This window comes from Sinocyclocheilus grahami, unplaced genomic scaffold (genome assembly GCF_001515645.1).
Source record: "Sinocyclocheilus grahami isolate Dianchi unplaced genomic scaffold, SAMN03320097.WGS_v1.1 scaffold250.1, whole genome shotgun sequence".
Lineage (NCBI taxonomy): Eukaryota > Metazoa > Chordata > Actinopteri > Cypriniformes > Cyprinidae > Sinocyclocheilus > Sinocyclocheilus grahami.
Window position 1 is genome coordinate 1,222,072 of NW_015505429.1, and position 12,335 is coordinate 1,234,406.

The 12,335-nt window shown below is 37.4% G+C and overlaps 1 protein-coding gene across 4 annotated transcripts in view; it reads right to left on the minus strand.

Moving 5' to 3' along the window:
• The window catches only part of LOC107598327 (peroxisome proliferator-activated receptor gamma coactivator 1-beta-like), a 46,004-nt gene that overhangs the window by 3,905 nt on the left and 29,764 nt on the right, over positions 1-12,335 (minus strand). Inside the window, exons 4-12 of one of the 4 annotated variants that reach the window (XM_016289625.1) lie at positions 10,606-10,722; positions 8,279-8,728; positions 6,678-7,077; positions 5,434-5,479; positions 4,972-5,036; positions 3,487-3,982; positions 1,820-1,895; positions 1,564-1,682; positions 1,346-1,476 (exon numbers count right to left, since the gene is read on the minus strand). In XM_016289625.1, coding sequence (XP_016145111.1) covers positions 1,346-1,476; positions 1,564-1,682; positions 1,820-1,895; positions 3,487-3,982; positions 4,972-5,036; positions 5,434-5,479; positions 6,678-7,077; positions 8,279-8,728; positions 10,606-10,722 — 1,900 coding nt within the window. Of the gene's footprint in view, positions 1-1,345; positions 1,477-1,563; positions 1,683-1,819; positions 1,896-3,486; positions 3,983-4,971; positions 5,037-5,433; positions 5,480-6,677; positions 7,078-7,878; positions 8,729-10,605; positions 10,723-12,335 lie in introns of all 4 variants that reach the window. The other 3 variants (XM_016289624.1, XM_016289628.1, XM_016289627.1) reach the window with 3 other exon arrangements.

Genomic DNA, 12,335 nt, shown 5'->3' on the forward strand with positions numbered 1-12,335 from the left:
AAAAGTTTTTGTTTATATAATATATGTATGTGTACTGTCTATATTTATTACGTATTTATAAATACACACACATACAGTATATTTTGAAAATATTTGCATGTATATACATTTATATTATTATATATAGAAATATATAAACATATTTTTCTTAAACATATACATGTATGCATTTGTATTTATATGTACATATTAAATATACACAGTACACCCACATATATTATGTAAACAAAAACGTTTATTTTGGATGCGATTAATCGCGATTAATCGTTTGACAGCACTACAGTTTATAGATGTTTAAACATATTTTCTGTAACAGCAAAACATAACCATGATATGATACCTGATTGTTGATGTCAAACTCTACAAAATATTGGAGCAAAATTACCTGCCACTTGGTAAGTGTTATTTATATGCAATTATAGTAATGATAAATGTTGAATGAGCTTTTTAATATTTTTATTTATCATTTAAATTCTAGTTTGTTTTAGTAATTTTATTGTGTGCTTTTGTCATTTTTATTTTGTCATGCTTTTTTAATTTTGTATTTATCATTTATTATTTTGTCATGTTTTTTTATTTCTATTCAAGTTGTTCGTGAATTATTTGCATTTTCTTTTATCTTGCTTTATTTTAGTTACCCTAAATAATTTTTTATCATTTATTAATTACTTGGCCCAGTGTCTGTAATATTATATTTTAGGATGGCAAATTCCACTTGTGCTGTTGTTTATGCATTTCTCAACTGACTTCAACAAATCTCAGTTTTCCTATTCAGTGTATGCATGTCATGTTACAAATATGCATAATGAGCCTGCGCATTTTGAATTGATTCATTTTTTGTTTACGTTTGAAGGATAAACCATTTTTGAAACGTGCTGGGAAGCAAAACCAGTGGAGAATCTCTGACCTAAACCCCAGCATCATTCATTTACAAAACATATTATCATTTCTACAGCATTTTTCACACCTTTTTAACCAAACTTTGATATAGACTAGATATAATCTGACTCGGCACACAGAATTAGACGATGAGTCGTATTTAAAAATGAACAAATCGCCAAGCAAGCAGCTTTTTCATTGACTTCACACGTTATTTAGTCAATAGCAAGCACTGCGGCGCACTGGCCTGACTATAATTAAAACTGCACCCTGCTTTTTCAAGTGGGTGAACCAAGAATCAAAAAGTCTTTTTTTCCATTTAAATGCAAATGAGGTCGAATTAGGCCATTTATTAGCTTAGAAAGGAGAAGACACCTTCCTCTGACTTCATCTGACTCGGAACAGAGCACCAGACGTCTGATGCAAAGACGACATTAAAGAGACAGGAAGCTGTGTGTTCTCGTACCCAGATCTATGTAACGCTTCCTGCCGAACCGCCGGCTGCCGCTCCCTCCGCTCGGACCGAGCGAGTCCCACCTGTGCCGTGAGGTCTGGCCGTTCTGAGCCGGTCTCAGCGTGATCACCCCACAACGCTCCCTACACAAACACACAGAAACATCAGCTCTCCATTCTCCCACTCAGGGCACGATAAGGCCAGACCATCTAGACGGAAATGGAACCCACTCGTTTTTGATGACCACTTTACAGTCCTCTGGCCGACCGAAGGCCTCGAAGCGCTTACGCAGCATGGACTGAGTGACGCTGCTCGGAAGGTTGTGAATGTAGATCACTTGGCACTTGTTCTGCAAATGCACAGCGGATTAGAATAAATACACTCGACGGCACTTAAAGGAAACGAATCAGACATCACATGCATCTATGGCTTGGATAATTAGGTTAGTGCTACGATTAATAAAATCGGTTCGAAAACACGACCTACCACATCATTCTCTTGTCCACACTTTGTCTTGCTTCTTTTTTCAGCTGCTCCGTGGCATGTCTCTGAGCTCTCATCGCTGAAAGAAGGAGAACAGGGCTGAGTTATACAAAATGGCTAATAAATGGAAAAAGTAAGTAGTTCGCATCCTGCTAATAGCAGAGTGGCACCGGGATTTGTGCTCCATTTCATTCAAAGGCAGATGCACAGGTAGGATATATCTACCTTTACAAAACTTAACCATGTTTTTACTACATTAACCATAGTATTTGTAGTAAAACTGTGGTTATACAAATGGTAATCAATACACCAAAAAAACATGGTTACTTCACTTTTACTGTATAAAACCATGGTTCATTTTCATAATGGTGATATCTCTGATTTCCAAACATAGAGGTGTTTCATTCCTTGACACTCAAACGATCACATATAAAGAAACAACATGGCAAAGCTAATGTTAGCTTAGCAGTTGTTGACTGTCAACATGCAAATGATGCTCCGCTCAAGCATTTGTTCACTGGAATGATTTTCTCACTTATCTATGGAAACAAATATCTAAACATTCTTAAATCAAGATACATTTAACTGAGAAGCAAAATGACTCAAGATATTAAGCCTCATTTTCTGAAAAAAAAACCAATCAAAATTAACTGATTTTTTCCCCCCTTAAAATTAGAAGGATAAAAAATCAGCCAATGGGGCAAGAAAAATCTTATTTTTTTTCCCCTTTATTTATTATTTTTATTCATGTTTTAAGCAAAAACTAACAACAATTTGATATTTTTTTCAGAAAACAAGCCTTAATATCTTAAGCCATTTTTCTTCTTAAATAATCGTATCTTGATTCAAGAATGTTTAGATATTTATACGGGCAATAATATTGTGTTTATTATAAGCACATGCTGCAATTTTGTTGTCTGCTGTTTTAAATTTGGGTGGATTCTGATTGGCTGACAATGCTTTATCATTCATCCGTTTGGAAAAAAATTATTCTGAAAGTGATTCCAATGATATCGTTCATTTATTTCATTATGGTTATAGCCATGGTGCGGCTTTCCCTATTCTAACAGAATTAGAATGATTATTAAAACTATAGTTATCATTATTTTCCTTGGTGTGAAAGGGCCAATCGTTAAAATAGTCCATGCGACATCAGTGGTTCAACCGTAATGTTAAAAAGCTATGAGAATACTTTTTGTGCGCAAAGAAAACAAACGATTTCTTCTCTTTTTTTCGCGCACAAAAAGTATTCTTGTAGCTTCATACATTATGGTTGAACCACTGATGTCACATGGATTATTTTAACGACGTTCCTAATATGTTTCTGGGCCATAAAACGTGTCGGTCTATGCAGGGTCAGAAAGCTCTCGGCTTTCATCAAAAATATCTTAATATGTGTTTCGAAGATGAACAAAGGTCTTCCGGGTTTGGAACGACATGAGGTTGAGTAATTAATGACAGAATTAGCATTCATGATCTGACAAAAAAAAAATGAAAGAAAAGAGAAAAAGTTTTTTTCAGCTGTCGCTTGAAAATGGTCAGGGAATCAGATTCCTGATAGAACTCTAGACGTCATACACACATTCTATTGCACTTTTCAAAGTCAGAAGTTCAACATTTCGGAATTCAACAAAACACAAGGATGGAAAACCCACAGGAGCGTTCAGTACCTGAAGGGGAGTTTGCAGTCGGGGTAGGGGGGCGAGCAGGAAACTGGGGACTGGGCATCCAGCTCTGGGGTGGGAGAGCGGACAGGTGAGGGCTGACTGGTCTGCTCTGGACCGGGCGAGGACAACGCCACGGGCGAATCAGCCTCAGTCCTTTGCTGGCAATTGGTTAGGAGCCACTCCTCATGTCCCTCCATCCCCCCGTCCTTCACAGCCATCTCCTCCTCGTGCACCTCCACACGGCACTGAGACATCGTCGTCATCTTGCAATTCTCTCCCTGACCCAACAGGCAGTAATCGTGGTCCCCGTACGCCCGTTGCATCCCACCCTTAGAGTCTGTGTCGCCCGTTTGGCCCATCCGTCGCAACTGGGCGTACAGCTCCGTCTGCTCTGGGAGCTTGCGTATGTTGCTCTTGGTGGTGAGCTCAGCTTTTCCGTCGGGTTTGAAGAGCTCGTCCTCCACTGGTTTATGGGGGGGAGTGGTGGGGGGAGTCAGGCCTGGAAAACACACACTCATTAATCACCACCAAACGCACTCGAATATCACCAAACGCTTTGTTATTAGTCGCAGCGCACAACGGGCAGAAAATGAACATAATTAATGAAGCTTACAATAGCAGTCCTACATAATATTAAGCATGTGTAATATATAATAATGAATCAGTTATTATTAGTGGTGGTTGCTGAGGCAATTATCTCCAGTGCTATTGCTCACACAAACCTATAAAACTAAGTATTCAACTTCAGAAATCTTGCAGTTATACAAAACACTGTTCAAAATGTTGGGGTCAGGAATTGATTATTTTTTTTAAAAATGATGACTTTTATTCAGCAATAACACATCAAATTGTTTAAAAGTGACAGTAAAGACATTTATAATGTTGCTAAGGGTTTCTATTTCAAATAAATGCTGTTCTTTTGAACTTCCTATTTAGCCTGAAAAAGTAATCCTGTATAAAAGTATAATGGTTTGCCCAAAAATATTATGCAGCACAGTTGTTTTTAACATTGATACAAGTAAAAAAATGTTTCTTGAGCAGCAAATCAGCATATTAGAATGATTTCTGACGGACACTGAAGACTGGAGTAATGATGCTGAAAATTCAGCTTTGATCACAAAAATAAATTACATTTTAAACTATATTCAAATAGAACAGAGTTTTTTTAAATTGCAATAATATTTCACAATATGACTGATTTTTACTGTATTTTTGATCAAATAAACAGCCTTGGTGAGCAGAAGAGTTTCTTTCAATAATATAAAAAAAAATCTTACTGACCCCAAATTTCCAACGGTAACATAAATATACAGAATACCCATTTAGCCTAATTTAGACATGTCATTATCTACATTTTAAATCCCGTGCAACTGGCAAGCTACTAGCATGCGTGAGAACATATGAGGTGAATCAAGTGCTAACAGCTCACACAATTACAAAAATGGCACACTTATAAAAATATACCCCTCACTGAGTGCGTAATATTACCTGCTGTGCCACACAGTTCCACAGAGAGAGTCTGCTCAAAGGGCTTGTTGGCATACTGCGCGTCTCTGATCAGAGAAATACAGAAAGAGATTGCATCTATTAAACTCTTACATGAGCAACTAAGAGAGAGAGGGGGGAAAGGATACAGTCTCAAAAACATAATGCATCAGATTTACTGTTTCAGAGGTTTCTATGTGTCTTCTAATGACATTTGGAGCAGGGTTTGATTGATCTCGGTTGTTTTACTTCACACCACGTCTGAGCTATGTATATGCAGAGAACTACAAATGACTGTAATTGGTAGAAGAACCTCAGGGCTATTTATAGAAAAGTTTTACTGCGAGAGACCGAGTGTTTTGTTATGTAAAAACAGCAACTCTACAAGCCTCCTCTAGGCAATTTTGAAGATGGACAGAGTGTTCCAGGGCTCAAGAACAGATTAGATATGAATGGAAAACACACCCGTTGGATTTGGACGCCAGCGGCAGACAGAGGCAGGAGCGTTTCTCTGCAATCAGAACAACAGACAGCATCACAGTTAGAGATCTCAGCAGAGCTCGCAGCTCCTAAACTGGCTCTCTGAATATAAAAATCATGCTTAATGGCACATTACAGGTTGTTTGGTTACTGTGTTCTTAAAAGCATCACTAAATAGATGCAAAGAACTACAAAACAAAAAAGTTATTGAAAGTTCAAATTTACTGGCAAATACAAATATATAAATCTAAATGATATAAATGATATATGTAAATACAGTATCTATAAAAATGAAAAAAAAAAAATATATATATATATATATAATTTAAAAAAAAAGATGAAGTAAACAAAAAAAAAAAGTATTTTTATTTTATTATTTAATTCATATAATGCTATTTTGCTAGGTGACAAGAAAATACGACTTCCTGTGTGTGCACTAATAGTGTGACCCCAAGTTTTCTAAATATTTATATTTTAATATTCAGTCACATTTAATTATTTTATTTTTCAGTCATTCAATGAGACATTTAAAATTTCAATCTCAAGACAGATGAATATCAAATTTGCTGTCAATCGATTAAAAATATTTACGAACCACCCATTTTTTTGTAATTAATCGCAATTAATTGCATATTAATATAATATTTGTATTTATTTATATTGTCATCATTTCACATTGTCACATCAATCACACATCACATTAACACATCAAATTAATTAATGTAGAAACAACATAAAGATGGTATATTTTAAATATGTGTTTAATGGCATCTTTTTACTAAGCAGCCTATTATTAATAAATGGCCAGTATCATTGATATCGACCAATACTGCTACTGATATCTCAATTAAATAAATTTTTCGGCGCCAGAACCGAATGAAGTTCTCTTTTGCATCTTATCATGCTTGATAGCATGTTCTTAAAGTCTACTGTAACACTAGTGAAAGGATGCCAGAAAAAAAATGGATGCTGCGTGTTAATCTGAAAAAAATTAAAAATTAAAAATTCATTGCACAATTAACCAGTTCATTTTGACAGCCCTAATATAAATCTAAACTGATATTTGGTTACATTTGAATTCAGCAACCGCATATACCAGGAATCATGAATTACAAAAAATAAATTCTTTAAATAAATAACAGATTCAGAGGCAAAAGAGTGTGAGTGTTGTTGTCATGTGAACCTGTACTTTAAGGAGTGCAGTATATTTCTAATGACTCATGTCTTACCATCACTGCAGCAGGGGTTACGGGCTTCAGACGCCTTGTGGGAGCTGCTCTTCTGGCTGATATCAGACGGCGGCTCAGCGAGAGGATGTTTGACCGCGATCTCTTCTTCGCTCGATTGCCCAACACTAGGCTCTGACCGGCTGCAGTTCACACGCACTCTCTTAGCGAACCTGCTGGGGAAGGAGGCCAGCCGGCGAGAACGCCTGACCAAAAAGGAGCCTTCCTCCGGCTCGGGGCTCTTCTGCAAGCTCTCACAATCCGAGTCTTTTGGTTCGGCTTTGGGGGAGAAAGAAAGGTCAGCGCCGAGCCGAGCCATGGCCCCTCTGCAGTGGATATAAGGGGGGCTGTGCATTCTGTAAGGCTTGCTTACGTCAAAGGAGCTGACGGCCTCTAGCAGCTCCTTCAGCAGTAATAGTGTGACCCCAAGTTTTCTAAATATTTATATTTTAATATTCAGTCACATTTAATTATTTTATTTTTCAGTCATTCAATGAGACATTTAAAATTTCAATCTCAAGACAGATGAATATCAAATTTGCTGTCAATCGATTAAAAATATTTACGAACCACCCATTTTTTTGTAATTAATCGCAATTAATTGCATATTAATATAATATTTGTATTTATTTATATTGTCATCATTTCACATTGTCACATCAATCACACATCACATTAACACATCAAATTAATTAATGTAGAAACAACATAAAGATGGTATATTTTAAATATGTGTTTAATGGCATCTTTTTACTAAGCAGCCTATTATTAATAAATGGCCAGTATCATTGATATCGACCAATACTGCTACTGATATCTCAATTAAATAAATTTTTCGGCGCCAGAACCGAATGAAGTTCTCTTTTGCATCTTATCATGCTTGATAGCATGTTCTTAAAGTCTACTGTAACACTAGTGAAAGGATGCCAGAAAAAAAATGGATGCTGCGTGTTAATCTGAAAAAAATTAAAAATTAAAAATTCATTGCACAATTAACCAGTTCATTTTGACAGCCCTAATATAAATCTAAACTGATATTTGGTTACATTTGAATTCAGCAACCGCATATACCAGGAATCATGAATTACAAAAAAAACATTCTTTAAATAAATAACAGATTCAGAGGCAAAAGAGTGTGAGTGTTGTTGTCATGTGAACCTGTACTTTAAGGAGTGCAGTATATTTCTAATGACTCATGTCTTACCATCACTGCAGCAGGGGTTACGGGCTTCAGACGCCTTGTGGGAGCTGCTCTTCTGGCTGATATCAGACGGCGGCTCAGCGAGAGGATGTTTGACCGCGATCTCTTCTTCGCTCGATTGCCCAACACTAGGCTCTGACCGGCTGCAGTTCACACGCACTCTCTTAGCGAACCTGCTGGGGAAGGAGGCCAGCCGGCGAGAACGCCTGACCAAAAAGGAGCCTTCCTCCGGCTCGGGGCTCTTCTGCAAGCTCTCACAATCCGAGTCTTTTGGTTCGGCTTTGGGGGAGAAAGAAAGGTCAGCGCCGAGCCGAGCCATGGCCCCTCTGCAGTGGATATAAGGGGGGCTGTGCATTCTGTAAGGCTTGCTTACGTCAAAGGAGCTGACGGCCTCTAGCAGCTCCTTCAGCAGGGAGTGGGCTTTGATTTCCCTGCGGCGAGTGAAAGGAGCCCTTGGCCTGGTCTGGGGAGCAGGTTTCTGAGGGTTCACAGGAAGGCTGCGGGGGACCTGCGAGCTCTCAGGCTTGGCCTTACGCTCTTTGCGATCCCAGCTGGCCTGTTTGCGTATGGGCAGGCAGTACGTGTGCATGTATTTGATGAGCTCCACTACAGAGTGCAGTTCTTTCTCTGAGGAGAACTGGGGCTTCGCCGGCTCGACGCACACCATGTTCTCGCCCTCGCTGCCGGACGACTCCTCCTCTTCCTCCTCCGACTCACTGTCCTCTTCATCTTCCTCCTCCTCCTCTTCCTCGGCCTCCTGCGCGGTGGTGAGGTGGCGGTGGAGTTCAGTGCAAAGATGACCGGAGGGCCTCGCCGGCCGTGGCTTGCGCTCCTGTGTGCTTGATTTGTCCTTCTGCGGAGGGAGGAGGAGACGTTCCATTTAATCATTTGATATTAAATACAACTGAAATGTAATAAAGCAATAAGGCTCAAGAGGTTGTGCATTACTTGATTTTATCATGCTGCTAGTCGCAGAGCGGTAAAATCACTGTTACACACAAAGTCAAGTGAATTACTGCTTTAATGAAAAGCTGTCAACAGCAATACTGTAAAGGACATAAATAAGAGAAATAATCATTTAAAATGTACACTACTCTTCAAAACTTTGGGCTCAGTAAGATTAATAGTTTTATTCAGCAAGGACACATTCAATTGATCAAAAGTGACACTAAAGACATACAGTATATGTTATGTTAGAAAAGATTTAGATTTAAAATAAATGCTGTTCTTTTGAAATGTATGTTCGAGTATGCAAAGTATCAAAGTATCCTGAAAAAACATTAGCATGGCTTCCACAAAAATATGAAGCAGCACAACTGTTTTCAACATTGATAATAATCAGAAATTAGTGCTGTCAAATGATTAATCGCGATTAATCGCATACAAAATAAAAGTTTTTTGTTTACATAATATATGTATGTGTACTGTGTATATTTATTATATATATATATATATATAGACACACACACATGCTGTATATATTTTGAAAATATTTGCATGTATATACATTTATATTCTTATACTATATATAAATATATTTAATATATAAACATAACATATTTTTCTCAAATACATACATGCATGTGTTTGTATTTATATATACATAATAAATATACACAGTATACACACATATATTATGTGAACAAAAACTTTTATTTATCACGATTAATCATTTGACAGCAGCACTATCAGAAATGTTTATTGAGCAGCGTATTAGAATGATTTCTGAAGGATCACTGAAGACTGGAGTAATGATGCTGAAAATTCAGCTTTGCATCACAGAAATAAAGGACATTTAAAAATATATGAAAACAAAAACTGATATTTTAAGTTAAACTAATATTTTAGAATATTACTGTTTTTATTTGATCACATAAATGTTGAGGACATAAGACTTCTTTCAAAACCAAAGAAAAGTGTTTTATAAATTGCACGTGCATACATAATTTCACACTGTTTATATTTTTTACATTTATTTTTGGTATTCTAACTTTATTATACTGGTATATATTACACACTCAATTATTAAAATACAATAAAAAAATGTAAATTAATTTCTAAAAAATTAAATGAAATAAAAATAAACTGCATGTGCCAAAACTGTTTTAGCACTATAATGACAGAAGTAATAAAAATAAAAAAATAGCCCCTTTGAAACGGTTATAACATCAAGCATTTGCTCATGGCATTCGTCAGCGGTATGTAGCGAGCAAACACGCGGGGCACGCAGGGCAGCTGAACCCCTAGAGTCTATTTCAGAGTGTACTTCGCTCTAAGGTTACTGTGACAAATGTGCCAAGGTTAGTTGCAAGATATTCTCTTGGTATCTGAAGAACTACTGCTTGTTCTTTTAAGTAATCTCAAACCCAGTGAACATTGCCCTTTAGGCTGGGCAGAGGCTGTGGCTTTGCTATGACAGATGGCTGCACTCAACTCTAATGCGACAGCGGCCTTAGCCGAGGTGCGGCGTGCCAAAGCAGAGCCAGTGAATGAGGAGCCACAGGTTTCACAGGCTTTGAAACTTTGAAGCACAAATCCTCAGTGTGGTTTCTGAAGGCTGGCATAAGCTAATTAGGCATTAGCATTGCGGTGGGAATACGCCGCAGCGTAAACGGGTAGTGAATAGCAGGTAGTTAAATCCATTTCCTATTACGGCGAGTCTCCTTTGCCTTCTTGCGTCACATGTTTTGAGTTTAAACCGCAGTCACAGCGGCTGGAACTTCCTCTCACCTTTAGCACGGGCCTCACGGGTTTGACGTGCTGGCTCCTGCTGCTATGGCGATGCACGTCTTTGTGCGAATCGAGGCCCGCAGGCACATTAGGGGGCGACAACAGGAGCTTTTTAAGCTGTGGAGGGAATGAGAGGCGAGGGGTTATAATTTGATGACACACGGTGCATTTAAAATTGCAGACAAAATCAAGAAAGGTTTGCATTTTGCACTCAAATACATCAACAAAAACAAGTTTCAAGCAGTCCTGTGCTGTAGCCACTGTAAGAACAAGATGTTCAAGTTACTGGAAAATCTGAAATGCAAGTCCTAAATGACCAGTGCAACCAGAGAAAGCAAAGTAAGAAGCAGCGCAGCGTTGCTGAGTCCCTTAAGCGATTGTTAATGTGCCAACTTGGCAGCTCTGTCCATGTCTCTCAGTGTCCATTGAGGAAACCGAAGGGGCGCTGAGGGTTTCAGCTTCTGTGTACCAAACCGTTTTGGCATGCACTGGCCATCTATGCCATGAAGACATGTGCTCTGCTGTCCCTGCTCCTGGGTCTTCAATGCACCCCTTGTTTTGCACACAGACTGGCCTCATTTAGGGGTTGAGGTGTAACTGCGGCCATCGCCAGCAGAGGGGGCTCTCAGCTCTTACACCCGGACTAAACTCTTGCATTGAGACTCAAGGAGGAAGCTAAATTACACTGGAACAAGTCCATTATTACTGAATCATCTAACAGAGAAATGCATCTGTCTAGACTTGTAACTTTCAGGGAAGATTGCAAAAAGACTAAATAACTGACAGTAACTTTATTAACCATGTTTTGTAACTTTATAATAAAGTTCCATTTTTTTTTAAAAGCATTAGTTACTGAAATAGTTAACATGAAATAGCTATAACAATGCTCTTTTGATTATTCTTGATGAATGTTAATGTTTTTTTTTTACATAAACTACCATTCAAAAGTCTATGATCGGTAAGATATTTTTAACGTGTTAATATTTCATATTAACACATTGTGCTCACCAAGGCTATATTTATTTGTTTACAAAATGCAGTAAAAGCAATAATATTGTGCAATATTATTGCAATTTCAGTTTTTTATTTTAATAACATTTTAAAATGTAATTAATTCCTGTCATGGCAAAGCTTTATTACTCTTCAGTGTCACATGATCCTTCAGAAATCTTTGAACAGACGTGTATAAATAATACATAAAAAAAAAAAGTTGTATAAATTAATATGAATGTATTGAACAAATATTAACTAATAATGAACGATAGTATATTTATAAGCCAATTAAAAATTCGGTCGGTTCATGATAACTAATTTGCTAATGTTAATGTATTGCACCTTATTGCAAATTATTACTTTTCAGAATTTACACTTCTGTGTAATGTTTTGTTTAGAACATTTTTCCATGTTGCATGCATGTAAATGATCGTTTTCATGGAAAAGCTACTAACTTTTAACAGGTTGTATTACTGGTATTTTCAGTCCTAGTGGCACCAAAAACGTAGTCTTATTCTCAGATGAATACACATAATTTTCATCAATTTAAGAATAATTTGGCCCTCCTTCAGACATCTCTTATATACTTTGCTGCTACACCCTTTTAAGTTAGCCTTGTTTGGTATCTCTAAGGCAATGATTATCTCAGTAATCAGATGGTGGCCTTTCATCGGCGCCAAACAATGTGATCCTAGAACAATGTGAATTGTGAAAGGTATTGAGTGAAATATAAGACA